The 20914-nt window shown below is 37.2% G+C and overlaps 1 protein-coding gene across 2 annotated transcripts in view; it reads right to left on the minus strand.

Annotated features, from left to right (window-relative positions):
* Positions 1 to 17014, minus strand: part of LOC132140926 (pappalysin-1-like) — a 73734-nt gene extending 56720 nt beyond the window's left edge. The window contains exons 1-2 of one of the 2 annotated variants that reach the window (XM_059549999.1): positions 16478 to 17014; positions 10286 to 11357 (exon numbers count right to left, since the gene is read on the minus strand). In XM_059549999.1, coding sequence (XP_059405982.1) covers positions 10286 to 11357; positions 16478 to 16859 — 1454 coding nt within the window. In that variant the 5' untranslated portion in view covers positions 16860 to 17014. The remainder of the gene's footprint in view (positions 1 to 10285; positions 11358 to 16477) is intronic. The other variant, XM_059550000.1, reaches the window with a different exon arrangement.
* Positions 17015 to 20914: the final 3900 nt, after the last annotated feature.

Here is a 20914-nt window from a genome sequence, read left to right on the forward strand (position 1 = left end):
ATAACTCAATTTGTAAAATCATTTTAAATTTTTGGTTACCACAGTTAAACAATATTAACTTTTTTCTCTGGATTTATAGAAATATATTAAAACGTTAATTTTCGTAAGGGTTGTGTTGTTGTCTGTCCGTAGCTCCCCCTAAACCTATAAAAAAAATCTGATTGGTTTTCAGCTAAATTACTACTGTAACATTACAACTGATAATAATGATGTCCTTTATAGTATTTTGAGTGATGACTGATGAGCAACGTGCTGCTGCTTGATTAATTAAATTAAAAAACAAAGAAAAAAAAGCATCTTTACAGATGAAACTGACCTGAAACCCTGAACAGTATAGTTCTGCTTCTCTGCTCCAGCTGTGCGCTTCCAAAGTCCACTCTCTCTCTCTCTCTCTCTCTCTCTCTCTCTCTCTCTCTCTCTCTCTCTCTCTCTCTCTCTCTCTCGCATTGATTACTCTGAGTCTGATCCAAACCGTTTGGCGGAGGCGCGGAGAGCGCGCGAGTCATGACTAACACTTCCTGATTTATTGGAGATTTAATTATCAAACGGCGGATTCGCAAATGATCGCTTTAGTACATTCGGAAGGCAATTATACAATAATGATATTAAAATAGCGGGCAAAATCGGCTGCCAGGCCACCGGGAATTGTCCAGGTTCTCCCGGTGTCCAGTCCGCGCCTGATTTCCACAGACACGCAGAACGTGCAGGAGTCATATATTGCATTTTTGGGGCTTAATATTCACAGACACTAGTCGATGTCATGTTTTGATTCAAGTGAACTGACCTACTTTTGATTTAGTCATCCAAAATGTGGCATATTCCGTCCGCGTTAGGCATTCCGTTTTTATGACTGGATTCTACGAACCAGACTGCATTTCCGCATCCCGGAAATTATTAGGGCGGTATGTCTCAGAAAAGTCAGTGCAATTTGGGAAAGAAATCAGTTAAATCTGTATGTGGATGTGTGTAAATATTCAAATGTAATCCCCTTTGTAATCGTTAAAAATTTCATAAGTAACTGTAATTTAATTACTCATTTTTTCTTAGTAACTGTAACTAATTACAGTTACATTAATTTTGTAATTAAATTACGTAACGCCGTTACATGTAACTAGTTACTCCCCAACACTGAATATATATTTAATTAAAATACCATGCAATTGTACTTTTAGTATACTAAACTGGTATTTAAAATCTGCTAATTTTGAACAACTAATTTTGTGCTTAATGCACTTCAGTTTTGTGGAAGTAGTGTTGAATTCCAACCAACAAAAGATATAGTGAAGTATATCTGATTGTGCTAAAGAGGAACTATTGCAAGTATACTTCAGGTACACTTTAAATATATTGCATTTAAAGACCGATATCAAGACCACAGAGTCCTCAACATTATTAACAATAAAACACATTTTGGGATTGATATTAAGAAACATGTGTTGAACACAACTAGTACTACAAATAAAGTTTAATTATAGTATTTATAGCAGTAATTCCCAAGCAATATGTCAGTACATATGTTAATAGACTCTATTTATTATGAAATAAATGCATTTTAATTATATAACTTTTACTAGGGTAATTACCAAATTTTTAGGTAATTTTTATTAATGAAATACATCGGTCAGGATTGATGGGAAAGTACATACAGAAAGTACACAAAGAGTGTGTGTGAGTGTATAAATGTTTGTCAAGAGAAGCAGTGTTCTGTAATTTAACGGCTCTAGTGAGGCTGTCACACAGAGTTTGTATTTGGAAGGAAACCTGAGCCCCGCGCTGCGGCCAGCGCTAAGGTGAGAGGTCACTGGCCCTGTCTAGTTAGGAATGCATTGTGTCATTTGGATAGTTTCAAACACGGCCCCCTTAAAATGCTTATTATTTCACCTCAAACACTGGCCATGTTATTCCCATGCAAGCCTTTCCCCTGCAGTGATAACTGTCATGCAAGTCAAACAAAGACAAGCCTCTCTGGAGTGATGAATGCTGGCTTGCTGGAGACATACATTTCCATAAGTACAACAGCATGTAACCATGCATATATTCATATTTGCGCAGACGTATAGTATTTCATATCACCTCTCCGCTAACCTCTTCTGTCTTTACGGGAGGCCCTGCTTAATTCTCTAAAAACATTTCCCTTTTGAAAAAATGCTGGAACAAAAATGAACACAAGCGGTGCTAAGTCCCTAACTCCAATGCTTTCAAATGTAGTAAACACCCACCTCCACTATTCATTGAGAAAAAAAGACAGCCAGGTCTCATTCCTCATCTTAAGAGCAACATCTGTTAGCCAGTTCACCATGAGGGCCGATCAAACACGGTATCTGTTGTCATGATGCTAAGCCCTGGGTTAGCTGAGACATTATGAAAATGTATGTATTACTTTGTAGTTGTTCTTGATGTATTAACCTTCTAAGGAAGACGCGGGTTAAGGAGACAGGATGACCATTTCCTGGTATTTATTTTCTCGTAAGCCTTATACTGTAGCACTACGTCTTGTAAAGTCATCACTCTCTGTCATAAAAGAGAAACACTAGAAGCCTCATGGAGAGTAAGTCTAGTAAACACACTTTTGCATTTCAGTACTGGACTATATTCCCAGTTATACACAATTTACTTTTAAAGCATGGTTGTTATTATACATCCCAACACCAATCAGGCAGGAAGTTTGGAATAATTAAAATTCTAATGTTTTTTCCTGTGGCTCAGTGGTAGAGCATTGCATTAGCAGTGCAAAAGGTTGTGGGTTCGATTCCTGAGGAACACGTTTTTGGTAAAAATTGTTAGCCCGAATGCACTGTAAGTTGCTTTGAATAAAAGCTTCTGCTAAATACTTTAATTTAATTTAATTTATTGTGAAATGTTGATACAATTAAAAAAATTATATTTTCTTTTAATATTTTTTTTTTTCATATGTAATTTATACCACTGCTGGCAAAGCTGAATATAGTTGTAATTTTATTGACCCATCTATCACTACTTTGTGTCTGAAAGCGAAAGACAGGGATGTGATAATGTTGCACAAATATGAAAAAAAAAAAACACATGGCAGAGGGTGTGATGTTCTCAGGCAGAACATTGATGATTAGTTGTGGTGGTGGCGCTACAAGCCAACACAGCTGCCAATGAGACGCAGCACAGCGTGGAAACATCTTGTGTGGTACAGACCTCAAATTACCTTCATTCCACACATATTCAGAAAACAACTCATAACAGAATAGATATTCTTACAAGGATCACAGTAAAGAAACATTCACTTTTTGACTTATAAGCATGCATCTTACTGGTTTTTCTTGACTCAGACTAGTGAAAATGCACCAAAGTAAACCTATATAGTGGAATACTTGAAATTACATCACATTTTTATAATGGAAAATGAAAAGAAACTGTTAGACAGTATCAAAAGGCGGCAGAAGTTCGCTTGTGAAACGGTGGAAGCCAGCTCAGGGGACAAATATAAGGAGAACAGATGATATAAGGTTTCCCTCCTAATAATTTCAGGAATTTCATTATTTCCTATGAAAATATTTTGCTGGCTTTTTGGCTGTACAGAAAGGGAAAAAGGGGTCAGGGAGTTTCATGGGGAGATAAATAAGTCAGCTATAGAGTAAGTGCAAAAAGAACTTGTTTTTTAAAACGTAGGCCTCTACTTTAATAAAAGTTCCACCACCTAATCTGAGTTCAATTAAGTTTAATCCACTGGCTGACTTACAAAAACACAACACAAATCAGATGTGGACGTAGGCCTACTACAAAAACAGCAGGCCAAAGTATTCATCTGTCCAGCCAAAGTATGCAGGCATCAGTGGTCATGTATTGCACAATGCTGCTCAGGATCATTTGAGGCTTTTTTTTCTCCTGATTCTGCTGAGTAGGGAATTGGGTGACACTGGCAGTACAATGTTTGAAGCCACATAATGAATCACTAGGCTCTAGGGGATCATCATTAAGAATGCCAAAAGAGTCTTCCAGGATGTCTTAAAAGAAGCCAGTCCGTTCACATCTCCACATGTAGAGCACAGGCTTGTGTCATGGGAAGGCTGTCCATTAAACAAGCAAAAAAAAAAAAAAGGTGGGGAAAAGCGCAGACGTCACTGCTGATCAGTTCCGCCTGGCTGCACTCAGAGTGCTCCAAGTGGTGTGTTGACGCATTTATATTTAATGCCTATTAAATGCGTGATTATGGCTTCATCCATTTACACCCATGTATTATTCATCTGAATCAGTAAAGACGGCCTTACATCCAGATGTACCGAGTGTGGTTTCGAGTAGAGCTGCTCGGGGCGGGTTGGCATGGCAGTGTTCGCCAGTTGGCTGAGAGGGCTATAATTTTCTCAGCCTTTCATGGATCTTTTCATCAGCTCCAAGTACATAAGAGGAGTGATCAATCATCATATATATACAATTAGCATCATGCACAACCAGGCGTGAAGTTCACAGGCTCGTGGGATAATTTGTAGCTGACCTCTGCAGGAATAATATAATTCACAGACAGTTACCATAAAAGAGGCTAGAAAAGAGGAGGATTCATTTATGCAAGGTCTACGGAAAACAAGGGCTGCTTGATATATGAAGAAATAGAGCCGAAGTAGATAAATGCAGGAAATATTGTACTGAAAGAATACAGTACACAATCACTGTCACCGTAGTATAGTAAGGATGTTCCTACTGTATGTACATCTGAGACATAAAGTCATTATAAACATTCATTTCTGAACTGTCTGTTCCTATATGTCCTCCATTACTTCCACTTTCTGTCATCTTTTATACTACTATATATTTTTATTATTTCATCCCCATGAAGTTTACTTATACAGTAAGCTTAGTAATTTTATTGCAACAAAAATCTACATTCTACACAAATCTACACAATTCTTCATATGCACTGTTATGTGTATATATATGTGTATATAAAGATGATTTAATATAATTACTCCTTGGACTCTCTAAAGGGACATGGTCATGGTTGGGGAAAAAATTAATGACTAAAGCATTATATTTCACTGATTTCACGTTCTTGCAAATCTTGAAACTTTGTGTTAGCTCACAGAAGTTTTAATGGAAATTATATTTAATTGTTTTTGTGAGTGAATGTAAGCAAAGGAAAAATAATTGATATACAATTTTCCCTGAAAAATCTGAAAAACATGCTTTGATCATTTCAAACAATTGTAGTGTTATGCATTAAACACTGCGAATCTGTAAATGTGGAGACAGTGGCGGTTTCAAAACTATTATCCTTAAAAAAGTGATTTTAAAAAACCAGCCCTTTGAGCTATTTCAAATACAGAAATACAGAGATATATTGAATATTGAAAGCTGTATCCCCAGGCCTACCATTCATGCTGACTCAACATGAGCTGTGTACCATCACATTTGATGCGGACAGCCAGACACACAAACACTGACACTGCAACAAAGCATCAGCATTATCTGGTCCTCATAAATCTCTCCCTTTATTTAAGAAGGAAAATATGTTTGAAATACAATTAAAGCCTGGAAACTAGTTCATTGCAAGTAAGTGTGTCCAGCGCTGTTAATGCGGTGGAGTGGAAGTCCCCAATGAAAAGGGCTCTGCACACAAATGAATCAGCTGGACTCACAGTGGCATGTTAAAGGACTATTTAATTGCTGCAGTTTAAAAAGAGGAAATCCTTCTGCCCCCCTTCTCCCCCCCCCCCCACCCTGGGGCTTAACTCTTTATCCAAACCTACTTCTGAACATCAGGGGTTGGACTCTGTGGGTATGTGCCTGACATTGTATGCAATGAAGAGAGAGACAGATCTCCATCACTTTTTTAGGTTGCCACTTGTATAGACAGGTGGTTTCTCAAGCCTCCAGAAGAATAAAAAAAAGGTGCTAAGAGTGTGCTTTTCCTGTCCTAATCCTTGATAAGGTAACTGGCTATTAGCTGGTTTAGTTTAAAAGCCAAGTGGCTTAAATTATGCTGTAGAGTGAAGTCTTAAACAGGGATAATAGAGATACTCTTATTATTAGAGTTGGATCTCCTCTTCAAGAAAGCCCTGGAAAAAAGCAGAAGAGCAAAGCAGGAGCAACATACCTTTGACTATTCTGAGACAAACAAGTATGCACTCGAGATATGCTTTTAGGAAAGCAATGCATTTCTTTTCTCTCTGCAGTGTTGTGACCTTTAAATCCTCAGAGATCAGTGAAAGCACTGCACCTAAGCTAAATACTGCAATTCAGTTGAATGTATTCCTGAAATTCATGTCAATTCAGGAAGAGACGACTATGTTTATATCAAATCTGCATAATGTCTGAACCAAACCCGATTAAAGAAGCGATGATGTCACTCTCTTTTTGACTCTGAGAGCTCGCCTGAAGTGCTTGAAAATGAGCCAGATGTACGGGTCTTGATTCATGCAATTATACAGACTTGACTCATTTTTATACTGTCTCGCTCTAGCATCGTTTCTCTCACCAGCTCTGCAGTCTTGGGGTGACCCAAAAGCATAATTTAAATGCATCAGCTTAAAAAGTGCATATAGAAAATGTGATGTCTTGGTCAGTGGCCCCTAGTGAAAAATAAATATAATAAACTGTATTTGAAATACATTTAGTTCATGTTAAATATGCTACATTATACTTTACAGTTTCATGCTCCTAAATATGATACTAAACAAAGAAAACTCTGATTGGTTGTTCTACATGTCTGTGAGACATCCTCTTGGGCGGTTTTTAGCCAATTAAAGGAGTCTGAAGTTCTGGCAATGCGAGACTAAGTTAGAACTAACACTGCTTTATAATAGCATCCTGTCTCTGAGCTATTTGCTTTAAGACAAAGGCAAGTCAATTATTATTAGCTTAAACCCAATTCAATATTTGATATACATTACCAAAAGAATACAGATATGAAAAACAGGTTAATAAAACCCAGATGTTATGCTGAAAGTTGCAGATTTTAAAGTCGACTGCAACATCTGAATGAGTCTTAGGCAAAAACAAATTCACCACAGCATTTGATTTCATTGTTCTGTTCTTGCACAACTCTTTGTTCAAGCATTCTTGTACAATCAAAAAGGAATGTCAAATCACTTCGTTATGCAGCCTTCGGCAAAGCTCTCCAGACATACCATAATCAAATCAAAACAAGCAACAAGCTGGAGTGCTCTCCGCTTGACCACACGCTCTAGTCTCATCTCACACACGAACACACACAAACGTCAATAGGACAAACTGCAATTATGGCAACTAAAAAACAAATACAGTGAACTAAGGGTCTGTAACCACAGATGGACAGGAAGCAGTATGATTGTGCAATTTTGCAAGCAGTACCACAATTTCAATGAGGTTACAAACCTGGAACCAATATTTTAATTTATAGAACCTCTCAAAGGTAAGTGATGCCTTTTATATATAATTTGTTGAGATTTACAGATACTGAATATGCAATCATTCAGTTTCTGTTTCCTGAGAATAAAACTTTCATCTTGGACCTTGACATGTCTCTCTCTCTCTTTTTTTTTTTTTTAAATCTGGCGCAGATCCCTATAGTTGTCCTTAAATACCCTTGTTAGTTCTGATCAAATAAACTAAACTGCATTAAACAATAATCAACGATAAACAGTTTTTAATTCCAAACACATTATCAGCACAGCAATTTAAGTGATACGTTGTATTGGAAAAGTTAACATGAACTTTAAAACCATTTGAATGGACACTTGTTTCCGCAATAGGATTCAAGGTTATTGTGAAAAAAAAGTTAATTGCGACTTTCACTTCACAACTGCGACTTTTCCGCAATTATGATGTAAACTGGGACAGTTAATTTCAATATGTTAACATTACTTGAAAAAATCTTAGAAAGATTAAAGTCTCAGAAAAATCAAGTTAAGTTTGCTTAATACATTCAAGTTTACACAGATGCCAATTTATGAAAACTTGTAAGTAACTAGATTTTTCTTGAGGCAATAAGTTTGCAAGATTTTTTTCAAGTAAAGCTGTAATTCTGAGTTCATATCTTGACATTCAAAACTCTGACATTTTTTCTGTTAATTAAGTTTACATCTTGTAATTCTGTTCTTTTTTTCTGACATGTAATAAAAAGCAAAAAGCAATTGTGACTTTTATCTTAAAATTGTCTTGTATTCCTCTGAATTCTGAGTTTATATCTCAAATCCCTGAGAATTGGTAGAAAAAAAAGTCAGAATTGTGAGTTGAAAAGTTTTTTTTTCTTTTTTTTATCATCCCGTGGCAGAAACAAGCCGCCTTGACCTGCATAAGATCAAACCGCATGATTATGTTCTCCAGTATTGAGTCATATGATCAATATGAAACGTTTAGTCCTAACAGATGAGGACGATGAATCCAAAGTAAATAAAAACAGTTTATTAAAGAAAGCAACAGAAGGTAATCCAAAATGTACGGCAAGCTACAAAACAATACCATTGCAGAGTGTGTATGGCTACAGGAACTGTTGCTGAGAAAAGGAGATCCCACCATCCAGAAAACAAATACAGAGCTTTACCCCTAGTATTCAGTGCCCCCACAACCTCAACATATTTCTGGAAGGTTCTTTTTCCTAAGCAGGACTCCCAGAAGAGTCTCTAATGCTGTAAGTAATAGAGTTGGAGATTCTGCTCTAAGCTGTGACTGGCTCCTCTGTTTGTCCAGGGGGACATAGTTTCCATTCCTAGTTACTCTCTATCAAATCACTTTTATAAGCTTACAAAAAAGGAGAACTATGTCTAGAATCTCCTCAGTCTTCACATCTGGTCACCACGAGAGTAATTCATTTCACCCACAGAGTAAAACGTGATTGGTTGCCAAGCTCTGATTTGGTGCCAAAATGGACTCCAGGGACACATGAAACACATAAGAACAGGCCTGAAACTCACTAGTACACACACACATCAAACCATAGGGCCGAGACTCATCCTTCACGGTGTTTTACTGTCCTCAAACTGCATTCATCCCTGTATACATTAATTCATGCTCCAGAACTCTGACTCCAGTTCAGCAGTTAAGATGTTTTTTAGGACGTCAAGTCATAATACATTAATGGAACAGAATTAAAATAGCTGAAAGCTTCACACATAGGAATGAAAAATATAGTGCCCTAGAGTTTGTGTCTGGTACTTCCAAAATTTTTAAACAGCTATGATGAAGAAGAAGAAAAATGTTGTACATGGGTCAATGAGAAATAAGAGTGTCCAAGATAAAGAAAGGGTTATCTTTAAATCAGGTTATATGATAAATGTTGAATTCATATGATTTTAACTTTCATAACATTCACACCAAAAGTTCTAATTTAATGATTGTAAAAATGTCATTTGTCTGACTATTATTTTGAATGTACAGGGTAAAGCTGTATTGGACATAGTCTGTTATTTGCATGTTACAGTTTTTCTCGATTGGTTTGGCTCATTTCTTGAAACCGAGATGACATTCTCAAAATAACATGGACAAATCTCCAAACCACCTTGCAATTGTTCACAACAGAATGTCATTTTTCATTGGTTTTATCAAATTGCAAATGCTTTAGTACATGTCTCAAGTGACTCTGTGCTTTTTTTCAAATGATTATGTACAAGTAGCTACAGTTAGCACAATGAGCCCACATTTAGCACATTTTCCAAATAAATAGATCTTGCTGATCTAAACTGATTAGTTGATTTTTCAGTGAAATGGTTACTCACTCCAAAACATATCAGCATGGTTTCATTGTGTAAGTCATCATATGCACAATTGTCTGTTCAACTGTCAAAATTAGTCAAAGATATATTACCATGAAAGAATTTCTTGGAACATTTGATAAGCATTTTGACTTGCAGTGCTTAAACAATGCCAAAGGTATAATGCATTTTGGGGGCATTGACTATTTATATGAGAAGGATATTTAGTTTTGACACATGGATAAACTGTTTTGGGAGAGATATGAGCTTTTGCAGGGGATCCATGGTGTTGTGCTAAACCATCCAGGTTATTTTGACAAAAGCACTAAATGAATGCACATGTGCCAAGGCAATTGAGAAGGATCTGTGCTATTTTGACTGTACTGACCTTTTATATGGGAAAGGAATCTGCTTTTGAAGCATGGAAGAAGAGTTTGGGGAAAGATATTTGATGTTGCTAGTGAGCTATAATGTTGAGCAGAACTGTAAGACTGTGTGGCCAAATGACCTTATGGTTTTGAGAATGTCATCTCGGTTTCAAGAAATGAGCCAAACCAATCGAGAAAAACTGTAAATGAATAACTGAACTAATTAATCTGTTTTCATCATTCTGTGTGTCACTGAATAGGTTTGAAACAGCAGTAGAGAATTACCTGTGGGGTGATGCAGGATTAAAGCAGGTCTTGGTGACATCAGTGATGTTGGGGTTGCAGCAGTCCCCATGATCGTAATAGAAATTGTCCCAGTTACACTCTGGGTCACAAACCCCATTCCCCTGCTTGTATTCAGGGCAGCGTGCGCTCTGCCTCTTACAGTATCCGGCGTCAAAGCCAGTAAGAGTGTGGTTACATTCTGGATCGCACTCTTCATCGCCCACTTTGCTGATATCACAGTTGGCCAGTATTAGACGGTTACGTAAGGACGAGTTGTTTACGTTGTGAATAGTGCGCTCCCAGGAAATGTTGTAGACACGGAAAGCATTGTTCAAGTGCTGGTGCTGAAGGTTGATCTGGTGATCTGTAATCGTCGGCCACCGTCCTTCATCGTCGTAAACGTTTATCACTCGGTAGCGCACCGTCTTGGGTTTGCGGAAGCTCCAGAGCTGGTAGTAGTTTGTAATCACCTCCACATTGTCACACACAGTCTGTCCACAAGGTGGAGGTTTCAGTGCAGCATCACTGAGGACAGCTGCCAGGCTCCGGTCTGAGTCCTCCAGCCGGGGAAAACTGCCATCCTTCACCGTCAGCCACCGTCTAGGCATGTTCTCGAAGTTCTCATGGATGACCAGCTGAGAGAGGTCACCAAACTGACCCAAACTGTGACCCATGTATCTGATGATCTCACGTTGGCTCAGAGCCCGATTCCACAAGCTCAAGTGTTCCATTGTTCCCCTGTAGTTGTGGTTCAATGCATTGCCACCGATCATGAGCACCTTGCACTTCTTGGTAAGGGGGCTAAAAATCTCACCGGATTGATCTCGACTTACAGCAACCTGCGCCCCGTTTACATACAGCTTCATAAAGAGACCGTTGTAGGTGACGGCCACGTGCAACCATTGATTTGGAGCATAGGGTGCATTAGAGGTGATTGTGGTGAGCTTGTGGGCTCGGTCTGTCTTGAGAGAGAAGAAGACACGAGGGTCACGGTTGGCTTGGTCGCTGACTGCTTTGATGCCAAGTAACCATCCTCTATCGCTGGATGCGTAGAAGCATTTATCATAGAGACCTGTGGGAAGATGACAGGTATTAGATACAAGAAGAAGCAGAGGACTTTGGTCCAAACAACCCACAATTTAAGTGAAAATGAAAAAAAAATGTAGATGAATTTTAGGAGTTTACAGTATCTGATGTTACAGTTGCTTTAATGACAGATGTTTTCAGGCTCTGTGAACTCCACACGTAAAATCTTATGTTCATGCTCTCCAGGATCATCCAAAAAGATCCAACTGAAACAAGAACATCTGACTAATAGGTGACAAAACTTGTATATATCTCCTATTCTTTTTCATCAAATTGTTACTATGTATTTTTTCAAAATCTTAAAACTTTATTTAATTTATTTAACTTTATTTGTTTGCCATTCAAAAGTTTGTGGTCAGTAAGACTTTTTAAAATGTTTTTTTAAAGAAGTCTCTTATGCTCACCAAAGTTGCATTTTGTAATATACATTAAACACAGTAATATTGTGAAATATTATTACAATTTAAAATAACTAGTTTCTTTTTTGATACACTTGAAAATGTAATCTATTCCTATGATGGCAAAGCTGAATTTTCATTCTTCAGCGTCAGATGATTCTTCAGAATTTGTTCTAATATGCTGATTTGGTGCTCAAGAAACATCTTTCATTATTATCATACTGAAAACAACAACTTAATATTTTTGTGAAGATGTTATACTGACATGTTATACTGTATATGTATATTTCTAATATCCCTAAATATTAAACCTTTCTGTTCAGTAAATTTGTGTTTTTTATTGTGTTTTTTAGACTTACGTATATCTTTATCAGGTTTTCTGGTCAATAAATGCTAGAAACAAATAACACATATTGATTTATCCAGAAGTATAATGAAAGGTGCACAGTAGTAGTTCAGCAAACTGACTGACGCAACACCACTGACGTAAGTTACCGCAGCCTGATGCGGAGAGTGACGAAAAACTGTATGTGTTTGTCCAGAAAAATGGGAAACACAACATGGTTCCCATAATCAAATTATTGCAACAGTCCAGTCCAAGGACTACAGGCCTACGAAAAAGCATCTGCAAGTAATCAGGCCCAGACAGTGTGGTCTTGTATCAACAGAGCAAAGGTTACTTGAATTTTCAGTCTATTTTCTTGAAATGTGCCTCAGCAGTAGGGATGTTTGAAATCAAAAATGGTCATTTTTCGGCACAGTCCGTATTATGATAGGGGCTCTAAAACCCTTTCTTCCTGTTTCGTTTGGAAACCATGCGCTGAGCTACAGAAGGAAACGTAGTCTAACATTTAATGGGTACACGTCCTTCATAATCGAGTGCGTAAACGTGGATTTCATAGGAAACGCTGTATTTCAATACTGCAGAAATCAGATATAGGGCGTATTCAACAGATATAGGGCAAAAAAAATTTAAGTATTACATTTTATTTAAATTAAATCAAACAAGTCTTACAAATCCACACGAGCAGTGCTGCTTAATCCATCGAGTTGCTGAGCAATGAAACCTGAAGTCGAAGACAGACAGTGAGGAACTGTGACCTTCATTCTGTCTTCTGCCTGAGGAAGTCTCTCGTCTCCCACAGCGAAGAGAAGTGTGTTTGTTAGAGGTAATTGGTGAAACTCAGTTAGGGCGAATATGCAGTTAAGTCTTACCGGGGTAGCAAAGGAAAATATTACTATACTAGATTATTATGAATTTACACATGCCTCTGCAAAAGGGAAATGCATTTAACCCGAACTGCTTCAATCCATTTACTGAAGCTGAATGCATGAGGATCTTTTGACCACTAGGACTGACCACTTTAAAGAGATCATTCATTCGGGAGCGCCTTACTAAAGAGCAGACAGGAGCATGTACTTCCCTCTCACTTCTAGGCTGCCAGCAGAACCACTGCCAGCATCTATAAAAATAAATTGTGCCATAAAACTGAGGAAATTACAATCTGTGAAATCCTGGAATGAGACCACTAAGTGGGAAATAACAAACAGGTACATTTCATGCCAGCACCGAACTTTAGACATGCAAGGGGCTCAGTGTAGGGAAAGGGATGGGGTTCAATGAATGATGGATGCTCTAAAAAAATGCTAATTTTATACTGATCATAACTGAGATTTCATTAAAACAATCAGTGCATAATAAATACCCTACACAGCTTTATCTGAGATAATGCATTAAATACTAATGTATGATCAACATCGTGAGGAAAAAGTCTTGCACAGAAATGCAAATGCCGCTTGCTTTGCAAATTAACTTACTTTATGAAATCAATCCAGTCATTAAACTAAGTACATGCTGAAGTTAAAATTTAATTTTGAAAATTAATGCAGCTGGCTCCTCATGCCGAATATGGTGTTCCTTCTAATCCTTTCCAATATTTCAAAAAAGCATCCATTTTGAGTTCATTCAAACTCAGTATCCAGCACCATGGACAGTGCACTACAAAGTGTGCATTACGAAATGAAAGACAAGTGCAGCAGCTGTTTGGAAAAATGTATATACACCTGTAGTGTGTATATATATGTGTGTGTGTATATTTGTATTAAACATCTGTACAGTTCTTAGTTGATAAGTTGTTGAATCATTCTGTGTTAGATATGTGGTCAATATATCCTTTTAATGTGCAAATATATATATATATATATATATATATATATATATATATATATATATATATATATATATATATATATATATATATTTAAAAATAAATGACATATTCATAAACCTCTAATAAAGTATTTTTAACAACCAAACATAAATCATCCTGCTTAGCAACATGATAATTGAATATTTAAATTTGTATGGCCATAATTACAAACCTCTAAGTGGTGCTATTAACAGTTTTATGAGGTGCTTATTAAGTTATTGTAATGTGCCATTAAATATTCCATCCCACTTTGTAATACACAGAGACCTCAATGACAACAATGAAAAGCAAAATGTATGAATTTACATTTAAAATCAGACTGCATACAACTTCAGACAAAACGATGCTGCCTTACGTCAGCAGACATACTGTAAAACCTCTAGTAAAAATGTCATCTGTCTGAGTGCGCGCTCTTGCGTCTGAGGATCTGACTGACTGAAAGCAGGAGTCCCTTCCAAGATGTTTTGTGGCAAGGACTGTAATATCTTTAAAAGAACAAGCAATAACGAAACCACTTGAAGAAAGGATAGACAAGGCACTAATTTTATAGCTTCCTCCATCTGGACTGACACTTAAAGCATTCCCTTCTCATAATCCTATACCTGAACAAACTTGATTTCAAAACAGCACATATTTGTGGGTTAAAACCCAACAGCAGATATACAAGGGCCACAACTAGGACGGACCGCAAACATTTAATGCTTTGTTTAAAACTAAATTTGTTAAACAACACTATTAGATGCGTAGTTGGAGAAGATATATAAACTCTGCCAGCACCCCCTCGTTGCTTCTTAATGTTACTGTGACTAAGGAGATCATTTTGAGGACAGAGGAGTGGACTAATTTTAGATGACTCACTGACTAGATGTATTCAATCAATCCATTATCATGCAGCTCTCTGGAGATATAAAGCTTATTTAAAGACGACGTACCCAACTGTATATAATTACATTAATTTGCAATGTCCTGAGTCTACAATTTGCAATTTAAATCATGCATCTTGAAATCTATCACTGAATTGCATGTGCATGACTCACTAATTATTTAATGTGTGTGTGTGTGTGTGTGTGTGTGTGTGTGTGTGTGTGTGTGTGTGTGTGTGTGTGTGTTTAAATTCACTTGGATCTAAAGTGACCATTTTACATTGAATCTATGTAAGACTTTTTGTCTATAATATCTGAGAAAATAAGAGCTAAGCATATGGTTCGTTTGTAGATTTCTAATGATATCCATGTTAGAAAAACTAGGAGGGAGTTTGGTAACTGTGGCTATCAAAACTATCCCTTTACATATTGGCAATTTTCAAAAACTGCACGTGGGTTCGCATTTTATTTAGCCTTTTAATAACCCCCAAGCATTTAAAGAGATAATAAAAACGATTTGATTTGTATATCATTACAGTACATTTTCGTTAATGTTCGCACAAAACTGCGTGCTATAGAGGTTCACGGGGTGCACGCAGGATTCATAAACCGACTCCACGGGTATTACGCTCTCTGTTGGCTGGAAAAGGGATGGGGGAAGAAATCACATAGATTTGTTTGAAGAAAAAAAAAGATAATACAACCGAGCAACTAACACGCCCACCTATGCTACTCCATCCCCATAACAATAATTTGTAATATGCGTAAAGTAGAGATTTTTCAATAATTCAATATTCGATTGTAAACTACAAACTACGCTTGTGGTACGTGCAAAATTTCAAAGCACGTTTTACATTTAAATATAATTATAAACAGGCATACATAAAGAAAAATAAGCACCCGCTGTATAGTGTTCAGTTTGGTATATAGTGTAGTAGACTATTTAGTGCGGAGCAGAGCACGTAAGGAACACTGTAGTCTATGCATCAAAGGGATGACGTATTTGTTTAAGCGATTTCTGACACAGACACTTAATCATATAGCATCATACAGAAAAATCTACAGATTACGCCGCTATTGTGTTTCTCTCTCTCTCTCTCTCTCTCTCTCGCAGACACTTTAATGCAGTTTTAAAGATTAAAAAAAGTGAAATAATAATAAATAAACAAATCAAAATCTTTAAACGCCATGACTTCAGCAGCACACCAACAAATACGATATTTGGGTTGCGATACGAGTTGCTTTAGCTACTCCACATCACCTCCACGAACCGTTCAAAGATAAGTAACTAGAAAGGCGGTTTAAATCGGCAACGTTAAAACTACAAGATGCTACCAAAAGTTGCATGTGCCAACCGCTTGCAAAATCCAAGAGAGTTTTTATTTAGCTAGAAAACAACATGAGCAAAGACGCGTCTAGAAAGATCGGTTATTTGTTAACTATTCTCGGTGCATGCTCGCGTTAGCTCATAAATAGTGAAAGTGATATAAAGAAGTGCTAGTGGCAAGTGTTTATGCAACTACTCGCACACTGGAGGTGATTCATGAAGCGCGGGCATGCTGCAGTTAGCCTACACTATGAAAGATTTCTGCAGTGAATATAATGCAAGACAAGTCATAATTAAGCAAAGCAAACCTCCGATAACAGCTGGAGAGCGCTGCCCACCCTCAGGTTTTATCCACATTTCCAGGGTGAAATTACCCCTTGGCACCTCTGCATTGGGCTTCAGACGCAGTTGGTCTCCTCGACCGGTAAAGTAAACAGCCCTCCGCCGACCTGGGCTGCTTTCCCCCGCCTGTGACAGGCGAGGGGAGCGCCGATCTATCCCGGGAAGTGAGCGTTTGCCCCGAGGCAGGCGTGTGGCACAAGGTCCTGGGAAGGTACTTCTGGCTTCCCTGATGCGTACCAAGTCTCTTTTAGACCTTGCAATTCGCCGTGGAGTCCCACACTCTGATCCCAAGCACACGATAAAAAACAAAAGGCATAGGAGCCAAGTGCAAATGGGCAAAAGTTTCATTTTCAAGTGGAGAGAAGAGATTTTTGTCAATGGATAGGGGATTTGATGATTTCAAAATACTAAATAGGCTAGCGCTCGTCTTTGGAGATCTCTCCCGGTCTTTTGCTTTTACAAAAGCCTGTCAAGACGCGTATTCAACACTAACCAAGACGGCAATGCTGTCTTATTTTTTCCTTTATAATGTTAAGCCACGACCCCCTTTCCTTGCCCCTTTCAAAGACACTTCAACGCAGATTGAGGGGGGGAAAGGAATATGTTAATTCGCCCAAGTGCTCCACCTTCCCAATTGAATGGATCCCATTAAACTGCAGGGATGACTGAGTAATCAATCAGCGTGGAGAGGTCAAAATCATTTCCCTTTCACTGTTTCTTCATTCGCATTTCAAATAAACTTGGCAAAAACGCGTTGCTCAAACATATCGCATGCACAACTTTATGCGTACATGGACGAGCGTTTGAAGGGGGTCAGTGACGAGACCGGCGTGTATTTCTATTCTTACGAGGGATTCGCGTACACTAAAGTTGAATAACACCTTACATTCCCGGGCTCAGTCGACCAGTCCGACTGGAAAGAAAAAGAAAGGATATGTCAAATGCTACATGTTTCGGGCAACTCTCGTTCGTTACGTCACATTGTTTATATCTGAAAGAAAGCGAATAGCCGGGTTCATTCTGACAGGAGTCGCAGGTTTAACCTGCGTGCTGTTTTGTTTCTCAGTGCGTGTCTGAACCGGGACGGTGTTTTTATTTTGCGCACCGCTGCGTTGAGAACCCTCTAGCGGATACACCATGAACTCTCAAGAAAAACCACAAGAAAAAAAAAATGGTCAGACGCGTTAAATATTTTTCTTGTTCTTTCCTTTGTCCACATTGATTAACGTGCCGCGCTGGCTGAGGAGGCAGACTGACAGAAAGCAAAACGTAATATGCTGATGGCGAGAACGAGAAGGTAGGCTACAATAGGCTAGACAAAATGTATGAATGTAAGATTTAAAGAAAATTGTGCTTTTGTATGCTTAATGATCATGTTTGCGTAAATAACGACTTTAAACATGAAAAGCTGACACTAAGGGAAAAAAACGACATGAATTAAAATAATAATAATTATCATATATAAATGTAAATGTTTTTTTCTTCCTTCACACGGATGCCTTCGTGACCAGTCTCCAGTTCAAATGTTTCGATTTATTTTTCATATTTTGTTTTGTATCTGCAATTCTATAGGCTAAATAAATAAATAAATACACTCATAAATGACATCATCCTTTCAGGATGGACTGTAAAGCACAAGTTAATGTTTCTTTTTTATTATTATTCCTTAATGTTATATTTTCTCTTTATGATAAACACCTTGTTGTGACCTTAAATACACATAATAATGAAAAAAAAAGTCTTTAACTATATTGCTTTAAAAAAAGAAAAAAAGAAAAAAGAAAGAAAAACACTCAACACATGAAGATATTCTTTGTTTAACAATAAATGTAGGTTTTAAAATCTTAAAGCACTTATTTTGTGAAATAACCCTCACATGAGTACACAGATGAATTTAGGGAGGATATTTTGAAGCACCGATCAATCATAGGAAGCATACACAGTAGTGACAGATCTGAATACACATGTGACACCTACAACTAGAGTATCGAAGCATTTCCAGCCAGACTCTTCTTATTGCTTTTCCTTATTGAATGCCAGCAGCAGAGGGAGACTGGAAAATGACTGAATGCACTTCCTACATTGTCTGCTCCTGATCTCAGTGTTCTGGTTCTCACAGCTGCAGAGGGACTCCTTGCAAACATGTGACGTCAATACTGCTGAATATCAATGGGCACTGGTGCTAAAGGACCAGCGGGAAACCTGGGGTGAGCCACTATAGAGCCCCTTATTCGGCAGGTTCTTACCTCAAAGTTACTTTCAACCATTCTTATTCAGCAGGATGTCCAAATCACTTTAAGCCCTTTTCTCTGGAAGGTTTTACAGTGATACTCCAAAGTACCTCATCTCCTATCACTTAAAGTAGATGCAGGCTTACTAATAAAACTCAGGATGCAAAGCAATGATATTCAGACATGGTTCTGGGATGAATGTACACTTCATGTCTAAATGATGGTATAACTTGTTACTTGTCCAAACCAATATAATAGTTCATTTCAACAGTTGTGTGATTTTTCTAATTTGGTGAAATGTTTATTGTCCCTGATAATGAATTTATACAAAGCAACCCATTGGTTTTACTGTGCAGAAAGAAAGCTGCATTTATTGTTCATTATTTATTATGAACGACAACAACAAATAAAGAGCAGCAAACAAAACATCTAAAGTTGAAGGTGTGCTTTAATGAGTGTTAATATTTGCTCAGGATACTTGCACATAAAAATATAATATATAAATTAATGGATAAAACATTTGCAGCATTTTACAATACATTATTAAATCTTATTAGCATATTTCAAATACATTTCTTTCCATATCTGACTCAATGCCATGAGAAATGATCAGAAAAATCATCTGATTTTGAAACATAAAAGTTATTATTTTTTCTGATGCTATATCTATTTTATCTCTGTGGTGTTGGCAAAAAAGTTAACATTAATTAATTGTAAACCTTCTGGAATATCCAAAATACAGTATGTGAAGAAAATTATTCCATTAAAATATCTGGTTATTTCTTAGTCAACATACTTTTAAACAATATATTTTATTATTAATTTATTATATTATGATTTTGTGCCCTCTTATGTGATATATAGATTAATGTGTTGCCCAAAAGGATTGCAACTTTGACTTCTTTTATTAAATTTAATATTATGATCACCACTTTTTCAATGTTAATATATAGTGCATATAAGAAATATTTATGCAAAAAAAAAAGGCATGAGGGTTTGTGGTGTTTTTTTTTAATATTTGTGCCAGGATTTGTGCAGTAAATTATTATTTTATCATATATCTGCTCTGGTTTTGCTATTGCACTGTAGAACACTGACTCACTGCTTTACATTCAGCATTTTTAGTGGGGTACTCACTGCATTAAAGAAATTAAACTTTACAAATCATTCAAAGATAACATTAAGAGAGCTCTGCACTAGACCTGTATTGTGATTAATAGCGGGTTGCGTAGACAGCTGAAGATGTCATCAATGACGCACACATCCTGGTTTTTACTCTCTGCCTGCTCCCTCATCTGCAATCAGGAAATGCAAGTCAGTTCATTTGAATTGATCCTGGCTTGTCTCCTATACCTGAAGACCTACTACAACTAAAAGTCTAAGAGCAATTAACCCAACACTTAATCTTTCTGTGCATGCTGAGGCCTAAGGATTTTGTAACGTATTTGAACACTGGAACTTTTTACTTAGTCTTTTATGCAAGACCATGATTTTCTCTTTTACACCAATACTGCCTTTGCCTTAACTGCAAATACATATGAATAATCTTTGTGGAATTTTCCAGCACCTGCACACAGGGCTGGGTCAGATAGAAGCTTTAACACAGTATTGTGTAATAACAACTAAACGTCTCTTAAAGTCTCTTATCCCAGTAACTGTCATTTTAGACTCCTGGGCCATTAAGAAGTGTGATATTCATTGGCAGTAAAAGAACAGCTTGTCCACATAAAAGCAAAATGCAAGTGATCCCCCATAACAATAGTGAAATGAATTCTTTTTATGATTTATCAGCAGATTTTATTGATGAACTGCAATTTGGGAGTACAGAGAGAAAATGCAGAAACTTTCCAACAAACAACTTTCCTAATATCACGGCAAATGTAATGCAGAATAAGTGTATTGATTCCTGAATACGAAAAGGCCATTGATGATAACTAAAATCAAATCTTATGCAAGTCCAACATGTACATGTGTGTATGTGTGAACAAGCGTGTATGCGTGTACAAGCATTTGTGTGTGTGTAGTAAGGGGAAATTCCACCTGGTGTTTATTGTACCCATCTTTTGAAAAGATAACCATCACAAAAATGGGAAAGGATGCATGTTCTGACATCTATTGTATCTGATCCAATAATAAAAAATGGGCATTCCTCATTCATTCCAGAGATCAAGG

The sequence above is a fragment of the Carassius carassius genome, chromosome 5 (genome assembly GCF_963082965.1).
Source record: "Carassius carassius chromosome 5, fCarCar2.1, whole genome shotgun sequence".
In the NCBI taxonomy this organism is placed as follows: domain Eukaryota; kingdom Metazoa; phylum Chordata; class Actinopteri; order Cypriniformes; family Cyprinidae; genus Carassius; species Carassius carassius.